Below are 15,107 nucleotides of genomic sequence, written 5' to 3'. Positions count from 1 at the left end.
CTGCCTCAATATAATGATTACCAAGACTGGCTAAATGATTAACACATACAATATTTTTCACATGGAATATAATAAATGCCATGATTACGCTGTGATTATGCCAGATATGTGGGCTCAACGAAACCCTTTATTTAAGTAATCATTAAAGAAACTTTCATAGAGTTCACTTAATCTCATAAGCTCGCACAAATAAAAGCATTTCGTTAGCCACAGAACGTTATCGACTATTTGGTTTTGATTATTAAGCTTGGCAATCATGGTACAGACACCTCTACACACACACACACACACACACACACACACACACACACACACACACACACACACACACACACACACACACACACACACACACACACACACACACACATACATACACACAATTTCATTTGTATATGTCCTTTAATGTTTTTGTCCTTATGTGGACAATTACAATTTTCACTTGAAGCATCCCACAGTGGGTTTCGTTTAAGTAGCCAGAAACCCATCCCATTATTAAGGGCTTAAAGTCAATAATCGAATATTAAAAAATAATTGTTGTTATCGCAGCAGTGTCTCTCAATTGTCCTTTTACATTTTCTTCAAGGTGGTTTACCAGTGCAGTGAATACCTTGATAGAAGACTATCTTCATTTCTTCTTTTATTTATTTATTCAATTTGTATGCTATCAGATGCAGCAAAAGTGTTGTCGAGTCGGCTAGTAGCTGTGAGCGGCACTAAATACTGCCACATGGTTTAACAAGAGCTAGATGCACAGCGCAACCTAACAAACCAAACAAAATCCCCACTCAGCTAAAGAACTATGCTGTTGAGCGTTGCATAAATGCATCAGTAACAAAGGTGAGATAACAGATCCCTATAACTGCACTCAAATCCAATGCCATAAAATAAAACATAATGTTTATTAATTTTAATATAACATGTCCGTAATAAGTAATAATAGCAATAAAAGGAAAAAAGGAGAAAAAAATGGAGTTACCAGAATCCCCCCAAGCACAACACAGGACTAATAAATAGTGGTAATAAGTGTGGTCTATGCAGTGGGGCCATGGGATCTATCTCATGGTATCCCTAAAGCTATCAGTAGTGATCAAGTAGAGAACCCTTGGCAAAAAAAAGTAAAAAGATAACCACATTGAAATCTAATATACTGGGAGGAACCAGTGTGTGTAGTAACTACACACGGAGCTCAGTTCCTCTCCCCCTAAAGGTCACACTTGTCGTAACGTCCCATATCTCCCATGGAAATATTACAGATGTAGCAAACCATAAGATTTGTGTGTCCACGATCGTGAGGATCGCCGTCAGACTGATTAACACTGCGGGGGGAGGGAGGGTGTTTGCTTTAACGGGGACACTAAGTCTGGCTACATCTGTACCAAGCCCACACTTATTACTACAATTTATTAGTCGATATATTTACAAGAGGATCCCCCTACAATGCACTCTACCGCACAGGTTAATGTGAAGATAAAATATAACCTTTATTAGATTCTCCTTGATATTAATTTTATTGAATACAATAAAGGTTATATTTTATTATCACATTAATCTGTGAGGTAGAGTGCATCATAGGGGGATCCACTTGTAAATATAGCGACTGTAACCAGTTCCCCGATAGCACTCCTCCAGTACCAGTCGTTATTACTACAAGCTGAGCCGGCACCATCTTTGCCAGTATACAATGTATTAGTCCTGTGTTGCGCTAAGGGGGATTGGAGGGTATTCTGGTCCCTTCTCTCACCTTCGCTCTGAATACCCGGCCCATCAAAATGACAAAATACAACTCGTCTTTATTCTACACCTTTTGGTTCAATTATCAGAAGGAAGCTTAAGGGATGGTCCCTGTCTGTGACCAAGATTAATATATTACTGCTGTTTAGGAAAAAAAGTTAACAAACCCCTTCAGGCAATTTGTGCAAATGGTTGTAGTTTGGGAAATAAAATCCCAGGACGATTTGCAATAATGACATGGGATAACTTGGATATTGTGGCTATTACTGAGACATGGTACAATGAAAATTAGGACTGGGACATACAGTAGCAAAACAGGTTAAGCTATATCTAGAAAAGACAGGGAAGGATGGAAGGAAGGCAGGATGGAAGGAAGGAAGGAAGGAAGGAAGGAAGGAAGGAAGGAAGGAAGGAAGGAAGGAAGGAAGGAAGGAGGAGTTGACCTTAATGTGTACAACAACACAAGGGCTTCTTTATTAAAAAGTGGTGCCCATTCAGATTGTTTGTCTGACAGGTTTTTTTATATAGTAGTTATGTTTGATGTACATTAGTACAATCTTTACAAAGTATGAGTATGTTGCTTCACTCATTACACAGTATAACAACTGAGGAAAACAAAGTCGGTGAGGCCACAGGTTATTTGCTTCCTGATCCTGCATCTCCACACAACCACTGCACATTTTTTTAATTAATGCTCACCAGACATATTTAATAAGCTGTGCTAAGTCGTAAGGCACCTTAATGGACTGTGAGGTGGCAGTTGAATGGCTATAAGCGGTGTTACGGCTTGGCACCACTTTAATATATTAATTCAGGTTATTTGGCTGTAAGATGCCTTAGCATTGCATAGTAAATATGGGCTACATGCCTCTAATGGATTTCAGTGATATAAAGTAGATAATCTGTACAAGAATGACAAAAGAATTGAAGGTGGAGGCGCAGTGTACGCTACATTAGTGTTTTAGAAACACATTTCACTTATTATTTCTTACGAAAACGAGTCAGTGGTAAAGATCTAAGCAGATTCCTTTCAGTATCAACAGACTAAAACACAATGACTATTACCTCTAAAAGTAAAACAGCAGGTGGTTAATAGGATAATGATGGCAAAGACTAAAGAGCAAAGGATACGTAAATGGACAGCAGAGTGGGGCTGGGTTGAATAAAATAGATAACAATTTAAGATTATACTGTACAACACGATTGCTTATCTTAAAACTGCCGTTTTTAAGCAAAGAGTAAAATGCGGATGGGAAGTAATGTGTAACAGACTTTAGTACATAACAAAATATGTAACTTTGAGTATGACATAAAAGATGCAAAAGAGTGTGATGGGAAACACTGTGTTGCTTGGGTAAGACTTATGGCTGTAGCACTAGGAGACCTTTGGGGAGTAGATTTACTGGTACAATAAACTGTACTGGATCTTAGAGAAAAGCTCCATGATAACAGATTGTGGATTCATAAAATGTTTCTTCACAACTGCAACTGTACCCTGTTTATTCAGTAGAGATAATCTGATAATAATTCTCCCCAAAGAAGACAAAATAATGCCCCTTGTTAGTTTGCCAGAGGGCATAATTTGTGCATCTGATGCACGACTAAGTACATTCATTGTACTAATTCTCAAGCCACCTCTGAATGCATTTTTTTTTTGCACTAGGTTTCTTTTTCTATCTAAACTCATGATGAGAACAGAAAAAACTGATGCTTAGTTAAATTGAATGAAGTCAGGTGAGGAAACTTAGATTGTTATTGGCATTTCCATTGTGGTGGCAGCTTCAGATTTCCATTTGTTTTAATCTCATACCTCCTTGCATCTTATCTTTATGATGCTTTGATACACAAGATCTTGATGGTCATGGTGACTTTTTGTACATTTTACTTTGTTATGGGAATGAAAAAAAAATAGCTAGTAAAAATTGCTAGCTGATGTGTGCTGGGTGAGTATCTGTAACAGTGTAGGATACCCAGCTGTCATGAAAATGTCATGAGGTATTATGTATTTTAATCAATTTGGTGCTTAAGGGGTTAATGAGATACAGTTTGAAGGTAAAAATACAATATATATTGGGTTTATGACAAACCCAGGCTTGTTCCAGGTTGTGCTTGGCTTCAAAGAGGCTTGATTGAAGTTGGGTGTGAAAAGTACAGAGAGGTTTTATGGTATGTTATCACCTTTTGCAGACCTTGTGGAACAAACTGATATAGTCTCAAGATAAGGGCTGTTGTCTTGCCAGCCATGGGAATAAAATATGGCCCCTGTGACAAATTTATAAACCTGGTCTAAAATTGCAAAGCCAGAGAAACCAAAGTGGTTGTACTGGCTTTGCAATTTTCAAAGCTGTAGGATTTACCATACACATTTGAAGTTATGGTGGGTAATGTTGCAAAGCCAGTACAACCAACTTCACACTGATGATACCCATAAAGGGTGAAACATGTCTGTGAATGGTTTCTCTGTCTTTGCATCTGATTCCCATGCTGTGCTTTAAAGCTGTGGTAACAGCGAGCATTATCTTATGCAACAATGTAACAATGGTTTTTCAGACATAAGGTGACACATTGTGTGCTCATTTGCATGTTATTTTCCTGGTTGCTTTCTGCCCCCCCCCCCCCCCCCGGTTGCTTTCTGCCCCCCTGTCTCTTTCTGCCCTCCCCGGTCGCTTTCTGTCCCCTCCCCCTGGTCACTTTCTGCCCCCCGGTCACTTTCTGCCCCCCCCTGTCGCTTTCTGCCCCCCCCCCTGGTCGCTTTCTGCCCCCCCCTGGTCGCTTTCTGCCCCCCCTGCTCGCTTTCTGTCCCCCTGCTCGCTTTCTTCCCCCCCCGGTCGCTTTCTGCCCCCCCCCCCTGGTCGCTTTCTGCCCCCCCCCTGGTCGCTTTCTGCCCCCCATGTCACTTTCTGCCACTCCCCCTGGTCGCTTTCTGCCCCCCCCGGTCGCTTTCTGACCCCCCCAGGTCACTTTCTGCCCCCTTGCTTGCTTTCTGCCCCCCCCTGTCTCTCTTTGCTCCCCCTGGTCGCTTTCTGCTCACCCCTGATCTCTCTCTGCCCCCCCCCCCGGTCTCTCTCTGCCCCCCCATGTCTCTCTCTGCCCCCCCATATCTCTTTCTGCCCCCTCCTGGTCTCTCTCTGCCCTGGACAAAACAAATAGTATAAGAAGCCATATGGAAATATTTTAAGAAAGGCAAATAAATAATTTATTTCCAATTTCAATCAAATATTGTTGTTTTTCATTTTTCACTATAAAATGGCGGTACGGTCTCTCCCCCCCCTATCTCTCTTCCCTCCCCGTCTCTCTTCCCTCCCCGTCTCTCTTCCCTCCCCGTCTGTCTTCCCCCTTCCCCCCCCCCGAGAGAGAACCTGTTGCTAAAAATTTTGAATCCCACCACTGCTCCCGCTCCCCCCCCCAGTGAGCCGCCGCCGGCGAGCTCTGAAGGGGGGGGAAAATCACAACCCTCCGGTCCCCCCCCAGTGAGCCGCCGCCGCCTAGCTGTGAAGAGGGGGGGGGGAAATCCCAACCCCCAGTGTCCCGCCGCCGGTGAGCTCTGAAGGGGGGGGGATTGTAGATGTGAAGGGGGGGAACCGGGCCATGACCGGGGGGGGGGTGGGCGGGGAACGGAGCTGTGAAGGGGGGGGACGGAGCTGTGAACAGGGGGGGGGGAACGGATCTGTGGAAGGGGTAATCGGAGATGTGAACGCGGGGGGTGGGTGGAACGCAGCTGTGAAGGGGGGTGGAGACCGGAGCTGTGAAGGGGGTGGGGGGGACTTTTGGGACCACTGGCAGTCCAGGAATCACCATTTGAGAAACACTGTACTATCGTATTTGGAAAACAATCTGCTAAGGAATGTGTAATTATTCTTCTTTTTTTTGTTTGAGTTTTCATAATCAGATTTTAAAATAATTGGATAGATATTAGATTTTTAACAATAATAACTTGTCTATGGTCTATTTTGTTCAGTCTGAGAACCAAATATTAGTGGTCAAGAAACATATATCAAAACATAATGCAAACACATGTACAGTACACAGTGATCCCTGATTAGACAAACACATTGCTATGAAATGTTAACAAATACGGTTAGGCCTTTTACAATAAGACAATTTTCTGAAATATTAATTTGATTAAAATGTACTTAATAATTAATGTTGAAAGACAACGAAAAGGAGTTAATTTTCTCTGGAAAAATAAGTTCATAGAAATGAATTTTATAACCCTGGAACTTTTTTTTGCCAGATCTGACATAAGGTCACACACTTGCTACAAAATTGACAGAAATCACCAAACTGCTGGGGATAATTGGCCTCAGATTTCAAATGCAAAATAATTCACAATTGTGTCATTTATCAGAAATCTTAAAACTTGAAACGTTCATACATCTCTATTTCTGATTCTAATATGCATACAGCAATTGACAAACAGCATTTACATAGAAAGAACACAATATGCAATGGGTATGTGAAAATTTATTTTTTCAATTTGGAACTATGGATTAGTGAAAATTCTAATGCACAAAGGTATCAGTACACAGTAGTTGGCAAGGTGTAACATATCATGCATAGTCAGTATGTTGGAAGACACACTGTACCTGTATTTATTAAAGGTAAGTTGTCCCTCCCACTTATAGCTTCAGGTGAAGAGCATTCACAGACTAAAGAACACTGCAAAGATAAAAATATGATATGTTAAAACCAAACTGTTTTATTATATAGCACATAAAGTGATGCTAAGTACTGTCTAAATAACATTCTTTTTCATGCATCTGTCTTAGAAAGAGCTTTTTTTTTTGTTTTGGTAATTGTTGTAATCTGAATTTTCAACAGCAGATTCAGTCCCATGAAACAAAATGGAATCCTTGGCAATTTTTAAACTTGCAAAGGAATTTTACAAGAAATTCAAAGAAAAATCAAGGAATATAACACACATTAGATTTAGAAGTGCTTTGTTTATTTTCTTTCATACTTTTGAACTTAAAGCTGTATTTACTGTGTATTTCTAGTACAGAGAAAGATATTGAAAAAATTTAAGAAAGATTTTGCCATATATATATACACACACACACTATATATATATATATATATATATATATATATATATATATATATATATATATATATATATATATAATAAAATCTACACCTGTCATTCACTGGGGTTTCTTCATAGTGAAACACCTTAAATATTTAATTTAATCCTTTCACAGCCGTAGGGTCCCTTTTGGACATTGCTCTGCAAATCACTGAAATTACCTTCAGAACTGAAAGCGGCAGTGAATAGTTTTGATTTGAGATTTAATACATTAAACATTTTTGATATGTATAATAATGTTACCAAGAAAAAATGTGACTGTAACATCTTCTGACCCATTATTATTTAGGCATGTTGGGTTGGCACTCCCTCCAGATCATACATACAGGAACAGTCACTAAAGGTTTCTTAAACTAATTTAGACAATCTAACCTTGTAAAATAGCTGAACTTTAGGCATTCGTTTTTTCGGGCATCTTCCTTAAGTCAGTCATGGCCCTATATTCAAATCCCACAGCAATAGCACAGAGCCAGGGCTTCCCCTCATCCCAATTTCAGATAAAAAGCGGTACGAAGCAGGGGTGTCCTTTATCCCCACTCATCTTTGCTCTTTGCATCGAGCTTCTGGCAGCGTATATCTGTCGAAATCCTAACATTTCAGGCCTGGAGGTGGGGGTCAGTCCTACAAACTGGCCATCTTGACCGACGATGTCATTGTAACGATATCAAAACCCTTAACAATCCCGCCAAACTTGTTCAATGAACTATCTATTTTCAATAAACTATCCGGTTTCAAGATAATAACAAAAAGTCAGAGGCTTTAAATATCAATCTAAGGCAGGAGACAGTCAAATTAATTAAACTCAACTTTGACTTCAAGTGGCAGCAATCCTCATTGAAATATCTGGGAATGTTCCTAACCAAGGACTACGACTCACTCTACCAGGCTAATTATCCCAAAATATTGAAGGTACTAAAATCCGGCCTGATGATATGGACTAAATTTAACATATCCTGGATGGGTAGAGTCCAATCAGTGAAGATGAACCTGTTACCCAGGCTGCTCTCTCTCTTCCAAACCCTCCCCATACCACTCGTAATTTCAGATATAGCTAAGCTCCAATCCTTGGTCTCCAAATTTATTTGGAATAACAAGAGACTGAGACTTAACCACAGGTTGCTAACCAGACTCACCAGAGGGGGTGGTTTAGTACTCCCCTGTCTTCTCTCGCACTACAGGGCAGCACAAGCAACTCAATGGGTAGCATGGCACGCCAACCCCTTACTTAGGAGATGGGTCAACTTGGAGGCTCACTTGTTATGTCCAACCCCCATTGAAAATATTCCACATGTGAACCTGGGCTCCCTGAGCTTGTAGTCCCTTTGGACCAATCATATGCCTCTGCTAGGGACTAGCCAGGAGTTTCCCCTGCACCTCCCCATAATGTCACCAAATACGATTTTGTTTTACAATTATCCAGGTCCCCCAAAGATGGTTTCCACAACAGACTTAGAAGCTGCCCCAAAATGCTCATGCATACTAAGTTAAAACTATGTAAAGCATCATGAATTTTGGATTCACCATGTGCTGTCACCCCCTTCCCCCCCCCCCAAAAAAAAAGCTGAAGAAGGGTTAAAGTGTTCCCAGCATGAAGCTATAACATTTGTCAACTTCATCAACAACCTGTCTGCTGCCTTCTGCTTGATGAGGACTCATGGGTCACATGCATTTTGAAATCTGAACACTATGTTTTAGATATAATGCTAAATTTATGATTTAAAGTCAAACTGCTCTCCTCTCTCCCAAAAAGCGTAGACATCAATGCCTATAAAGAATAGCTAATCAGCCTGGTATCTGACAAAATCGAAGACTTGTTGAAGCCTGTTGAGGCTGCACCGCCCAGCCCTGCTGCTTCTCTAGCAGCTGCAACTGTTTCTTACACACATAGTTATATAATAGCTAAGATTGAAAAAAAAAAAAACATGTGTGCATCGGGTTCAACCAATGTTAAATTTAGACAGATACTCTATCTTATATTTACAGTATATTGATCCGAGGAAGGTAACCAAAACAATCCTGTCTCATATGGGGAAAAAATAAATTCCTTTCTGACTCCATTAATGGCAATCAGATTTCTCCCAGGATCAACCTTTTACTTGACTTATTTGGTAAATCACAGTATACCTTTCCTTTCTAAAAAAAACATTGTTAACCCTTTCTAGACGATATCTATTGTATTTACCATCACTGTCTCCATGAATATATTTGTAAATAGTTATCATATCCCATGTTAGACACCTCTTTTCTAATGTAAACAAAAATCTAATTAAGCTTGCCTTTCCTCATACATCAGACCATTCATACCCTTTATTATTTTGGTGGCTTCTCTCTGCACTTTTTCTAATTCTATAATGTTTTTTTTATGGAGTGATCCCCAACATGGTCTTACTAAAGATTTATACAGTAGCAAAATGATGCTTTTTTCCCCTTCCAGCCATACCCCGTTTTAATGAATACAAGGGGACTGAAAAAGCACTACTACCGCTTGGATAGATAAAGTACCCACAGAATAAACCTGTGTAAGACAGGGGGTGCTCCCTGGAGTAAAAGCAGACACTTATCAAAAAGAGAAAGTTGTAAGCCCCACAGAAAGGGCTTACAGAAACTCCAACATGGGGCACTCTGAGGTGGGTACAAAAAGTATACATTTTATTGAAGAAGCAATTGAAAAGGCCAAAACAGACTGACTATAATAAAAACACTAAAAAAAAACATATAGTGGACCGTCTCCTGTGAACATTGTAAATGCTATTTATTATATGCAATAAGCAATCCAGTAATACTAAAGGCTCCTGTGTATATCTTGAATAATAAGGCACATGACTAAACACACTATTACGGTAAACAAACCTCACAGTAATCCCAGTTATAGGGGAGGGGACAATGTGATATACCTCTCCCAAGAGAGAAATGTAAAGCTGCAGCTAACTGAAGGATGATAAGCCTCAGTGTAAGTAAACATACCAGTATGTGGATATGTACAGACCGCAACAATGTATACAGAGCAAACCCTGGTGGAACTATAGCAACATAGAATCCAGAACATACAATAAGTACAAAATGTAATTCCTGTGCTAAAAAAATATATAGCAATTCTACCCTCAAAGAGTTCTGAAGCAAAGGTGAAAATGCATGTGGAGCTTATCCAAGCTAAAGGGGCAATAAAGATAATACAAAATTGCCTACTAGAATAATAGTGTAATTCGGATAAATTAGATACCAGTGCACTAGAAAATGCTAGATTGAGCTATCTGGCATTAGCATTTTCATACTGGGTTGAAAAAAGGCTGCAGATGAGTAAGACGGTCTTTAGTGCCACTGCCACGTGACAGCGGCGGTCGCAGCACCGAAGGATTATTGTTGTGGAGGGTCGCAATTCAAAAGCATGGGCCACCAGCAGCTCCATCACGGCAGACAATGGTCGCCAAACCGTTGACTTTTGCTTGTTCGTCTGTGGCGCCGAGTATGGTAAGTCTTGTTACATCTGTATGTGTAATCCTCTTATCACAGTTGCTTTGCTCTATTGAAGCTGTCCACCTTCCTATGTTTTTGCTATTTTTTTGAGCTATGAGTGATTACATTCTGTTTATTTGTCCACCTTCCAGTGTATACACTGAACGAATATTTAGCACTGCTGGCAGTATTGTTAGTTAGCATCGCAGAAGGCTGTTGCCCCCAAATGTGGAGAAGTTGGTATTCATTAAGGTGAACCTCAGCCTCTTTTAAGAGGTGGCGCCCAAAAAATATTTAAAGAGGATTCCAGTTGCAGGGGAGATTATAATTTTAAGACACGATGATGATCATGACATGGACAATCAGGAAGATTACTTTGCTTATGTCTAAAAATTAGTATTCCCTCCTAGTTGGTGGCTAGCTCAGGGGAGTTGAAAACTTGGTGTGTCTCAGCATATCTTTTTTCCAATTATTTAACGTTTTTCAGTTATTATTTTAGTTTATGAATTGGTTCCATCATTTTATTGTTAAACATTTTTCCATATGTTGTAATGGTGTATTAGCATTTTTCTGCTTATTTTGATAAAATCCCAAGCAAAAATAAAAATAAACCGTGTTGTGGTAAAACCAAAGCACAAAGGATTTTTTAGAACAAAAACAGAAGTGAAAGTGTCAGCCCTAAGTTAAAAGATACACCATTGTCATTTTGGATAGGACTTCAACTATAGTTTTCATAAAGCAGATTCAAGTTCGATACAAATTTTCTGATCCAAACCCTATGGGGCAATAGAGGTTATTAATTAAAATGCAATAGTGCCCATCGTTACGATCGCCATTTAATGATTAAGGTCCAAGTTATGTCAAGTTAATTTTGAAGCAAAACTACCACAAAGAATGTAATTGTCATTTACATTACTCAGTGTCAATGTATGAAGACACTCTGCTCTCCTTTTATCTGTGTGTGTGTATATGTGTGTGCGTGGGTTTGTGTGTGTGTGTGTGTGTGAGAGTTTGCGAGTCAGGAGTTAGGTACTGTAGGAGTTATACAGAATGCACACAATATTATTGTGTTCATTTTTTTAATCTGATCTACTCTTAAGGGCATTTTCTTTAAACTTTAAGAATTGCGATTCCATGCGAACATGAGCCATTTTACATGGAAAAACACATCATAAATAAACAGTTCTTATTAGTCCAAACAGTGCACAGACTGCATTTTAGATTTAAATTTGGTTCTGGCAGTGCGACCCCATACGGTATGCAAGGGTTATATGCAAAATAAGAAATCTTGCAAAATGTGGTAGTCACGTTCTATTTAGTTTCGGACCTTCATCTAGGAGCCCACATGGGTAATCTTCCTTTTTTCTTATACTGTATTACTCTCTCTCTTCCCCACAGTTTCACATGACTTGGGGAGCTAAAAGACAAATCACATCAAATAGAACATATTTGATACGTGTAGGTGAGATTTTTGTTTTTTGTGATTTTTCTGCGTAGCTAATTTTGCTTTAATAAAGCAAAAACTCCACTTTGTATTGCATCAAATGGTATTCACAGTTTAATGAATAGACCATGAAGCCTGAACCATCTTTTCAGTGGTCCACCGGCCACCATGGCCGCTAAAGCAGTCCGCCTCCACCATGCTTCCTTCTTCCAGTGTGTGTGTAGGCTGCAGTCCTGAACTTCCAGCCATACTAACAGGTACAGAAGGCAGGGGGGAAAGTCGGGACATGTGTTGAAGGGGCCCACTAGAATTATGGGTCTACTAGGGAGTTTCCTGGTTTCCGGATGCACCGGCCCAATTATGTATGTCAGAAATGGCCAACTCCAATCTTCAAGGGCCACCAACAGGTAAGCTTTCATGGATATCCTTACTTCAGCACAGGTGGCTCAATCAGCGGCTCCATTGACTGAGCCACTGATTCAACCACCTGTGCTGAAGCAGGGATATCAATGAAACCTGACCTGTTGGTGGCCCTTGAGAACTGGAGTTGACCAATTCGGATGTGTGGGAATGCTTAAGCTTTACTGCATACAAATACACTGTTACAACATCCTGTTTGAACATTATTTTGATATGAATGTAAACCCCCTCTGGGATTACGATGTGTAGTTAAGGAGCTAAGGCCCTCCTAAAAAAGGTTAACTGCATGAGTTAGATATTGAACACCTGCCCCTTCAGATAGTATGTTTCAAAGTGACCAGACAGGAGCCTTGCCACAACCTACTTCTGGAATATGCTGGATGGGTCACCTGGTCTAGGGTGACTCAGCAGAAGCCTAGCTATGCCCCCATTCTGCCTAGGGACAGGGAGTGGGAGAGAGGTAATAAATAGGAGTAGAGAAGAACTCCAGCCCCATGTTCCTAGAGGACATGAAGAGAGGAGCCTCAATATAAATAGCGTCTGTTTAAATATGTAACTACATGTAAGGAGTGAATGGTCATCTTTCCCACCTATGGGCATATCACACTTAATAGGGGATGTGCATGATACTCAGAGCGAGGTCCTTTGAATGGGGCCTCAGAGTATCATAATGGGGCCGCTGAGGTACAAGTCCACAAGTGCCCACCTGAATCCCTGGTAAGTGTCTCAGTGGGATGACAGGAAAACCCCAAATACACAGCAAGGGATTGCTAATATCCACAGTTGTTAAGATGACAAGCCATATGTCTCCATTGGCTGCTGCCTAGCACCCAGGGAAGACGTATGTATATCTGAAAGATGAAAATAAAGAAATGTTGTCTAAAAATGCCTGGTGCCCTTTATTCCATCTACCACTTACACCACAAGCTTGCAAGGATGATAACGACCTACCTAGAGAAGGTAAATAAGTGCACTAATTCACACTCAATAGGGCTGGGCAAGGAGGGGTTACATGAACATGGCTGTATTTTACAAAAGAACTGAAAGGGATTTATTTTGTTACCATTATAATGCTTTTAACACTTAGCACTTGTCATTGCTACAATATTTTTCATGATTAGGGAATTTAAATGTAATCTTCTGTGAATGTACTGTGAATGTAAGTGCATTTAGCATGAGATGACATGAGTCTGAACTGTTTTAGGCTATAACATAGCAAGCAGGTGCAGCAAAACATAACGTTTCATTATGATTCTCCACTTCCAAATTACCATACAAATAGACTTAACCAATGAATAAAATATTTTAGAGGTACAGTGTATACCCATGTTAAAAAATGTACCTGTTGATAAAAACACAGCTGTGATATCCTTTTAGACATTTCCTTGTTGTTGTACTTACAGAACAGATATCTAGGGTTGAGTCATTTGAATCTCAATTAAAATTAGATTTTGACAGTATACTGTATATTTAAATTCCTAAAAAAAACTGTTATTCAAAACTATATGATAAAAAATATTATATATCCTATTTGAAACAAGGATATTAGTAGTAGTGGGTATTGTTTCAATACATTTGATTTAAAGAAAGGCCTGTTTCCATAGAGTTCAGTCATTGAGTTCCCAAACTATCCTGCCAGTTATGTTGATAAGAAAGAAGACCCAATGAAAAGCTAAAAAGGGCACTGAAAAAGAGCTGAAAATGCCTCTGCAACATTGAAATGGGATATACAGTATATATATATATATTTCATCAACAATGAAGAAGCTTGGTTAAAGAGAAATGCGTAGACTTGACTTGAACTCATGACCAGATCCCAGAAGCCAGCTAAGCACAGCATAGCATGTTGTGAACGACGAAACAAGCTGCAGCACCTGACAGTAGGGGCATCGCTCCCCGACGTCACCGGGTTGTGACGGGGAAACAAGGAAGGAGAGGGCCTGACAAAGAGACACATCGTGGATTCCACACTCTGTTCTCCACTCGGAGTCCGGCATCCTGTCGCTGCAACGCGATTCCTTGCTGCTACCAATGCTGGGATATGTCACAAAATGCTAATTTTATCTGCTAAATTGTAAGTGGCTTTCTACTATTTGCGCAGTAAACATACAAACAGTACTTCACTATGCTCTGATTTGTTTTAATTTTTAGACATCCTGTCTAATAGTGGCAGGACGGCCTCGCGGTAGGGTCAGTAAGACATCAGCAACGATGTTAGGCTTTAAGTATAGTGGTTTTATTGGTCCACACTAACAAAAGAATGGGTACCCTGTCCCTTTAAGGCAAAAGAAACCATAAAATAAAAACCTATTCCCATTAGGGAAACTAACTAAACTTTACTGTGGCACTTTCTTACGGTGTAGCCAGCTAAGCTGGTTGTCAGCCCAAAACATGTCCTATCCTAGGCAAACAACCAGACTTTAAAGATAGTAGAATCTTATTTAGATCTTATCTGCTCTTGTAGGGATTCCTAGCCCAGGGTCTCCGTGTAGCTCCAACAGTAATCAGGAATGCCGGTTCCAGGGAGCAGTCTGTGTCCATCGGGTGGGGGTCCCAGCAGCCTTGCTTCCTGCAGGGCTGGAGAACTAGAACAGCCAAGGTCCATCCTGGCTCGGAGAAGCCTCTCAACCCTCCTGGGGAAAAACTAACTCAGTTTGTGTAAGCCACGTCCTGCCTTCTAAACCTACAGTCTCTCAGGAGTCCTTCCTGCTTAATTAGCTGCAGGTGCATGTTGCTGCTCCAGGAGGAGTTTAACGGCTTGTATGCTGGAAGCACACATATGCTCCTCACTCCAGCATACTGAGTTATATATATATATATCCCCTTCCATTTTTGGTGAGCGGAAACTCCATTTTTTTACTGAATATATATATATATATATCTGCGTCCCCTTACCTCCGATGCGGGGAAGGGGGAAGCTACCGCTGCTCTGCCAGAACTGCGGGTGGAGTAGGGAATGCAGGGAACGCC

General features: G+C 40.4%; 1 protein-coding gene across 14 annotated transcripts in view; it reads right to left on the bottom strand.

The window, feature by feature from the left end:
- Window positions 1-15,107, bottom strand: part of INPP4B (inositol polyphosphate-4-phosphatase type II B) — a 484,959-nt gene that overhangs the window by 144,588 nt on the left and 325,264 nt on the right. For all 14 annotated transcript variants that reach the window (XM_075614672.1, XM_075614553.1, XM_075614562.1 and 11 more), the window contains one exon: window positions 6,321-6,393. In XM_075614672.1, coding sequence (XP_075470787.1) covers window positions 6,321-6,393 — 73 coding nt within the window. The remainder of the gene's footprint in view (window positions 1-6,320; window positions 6,394-15,107) is intronic.

This window comes from Ascaphus truei, chromosome 1 (genome assembly GCF_040206685.1).
Source record: "Ascaphus truei isolate aAscTru1 chromosome 1, aAscTru1.hap1, whole genome shotgun sequence".
NCBI classification, from domain to species: Eukaryota; Metazoa; Chordata; class Amphibia; order Anura; family Ascaphidae; genus Ascaphus; species Ascaphus truei.
The sequence above is the reverse complement of the archived record's forward strand: the minus strand, read 5'-3'. Positions and strand labels throughout refer to the sequence as shown.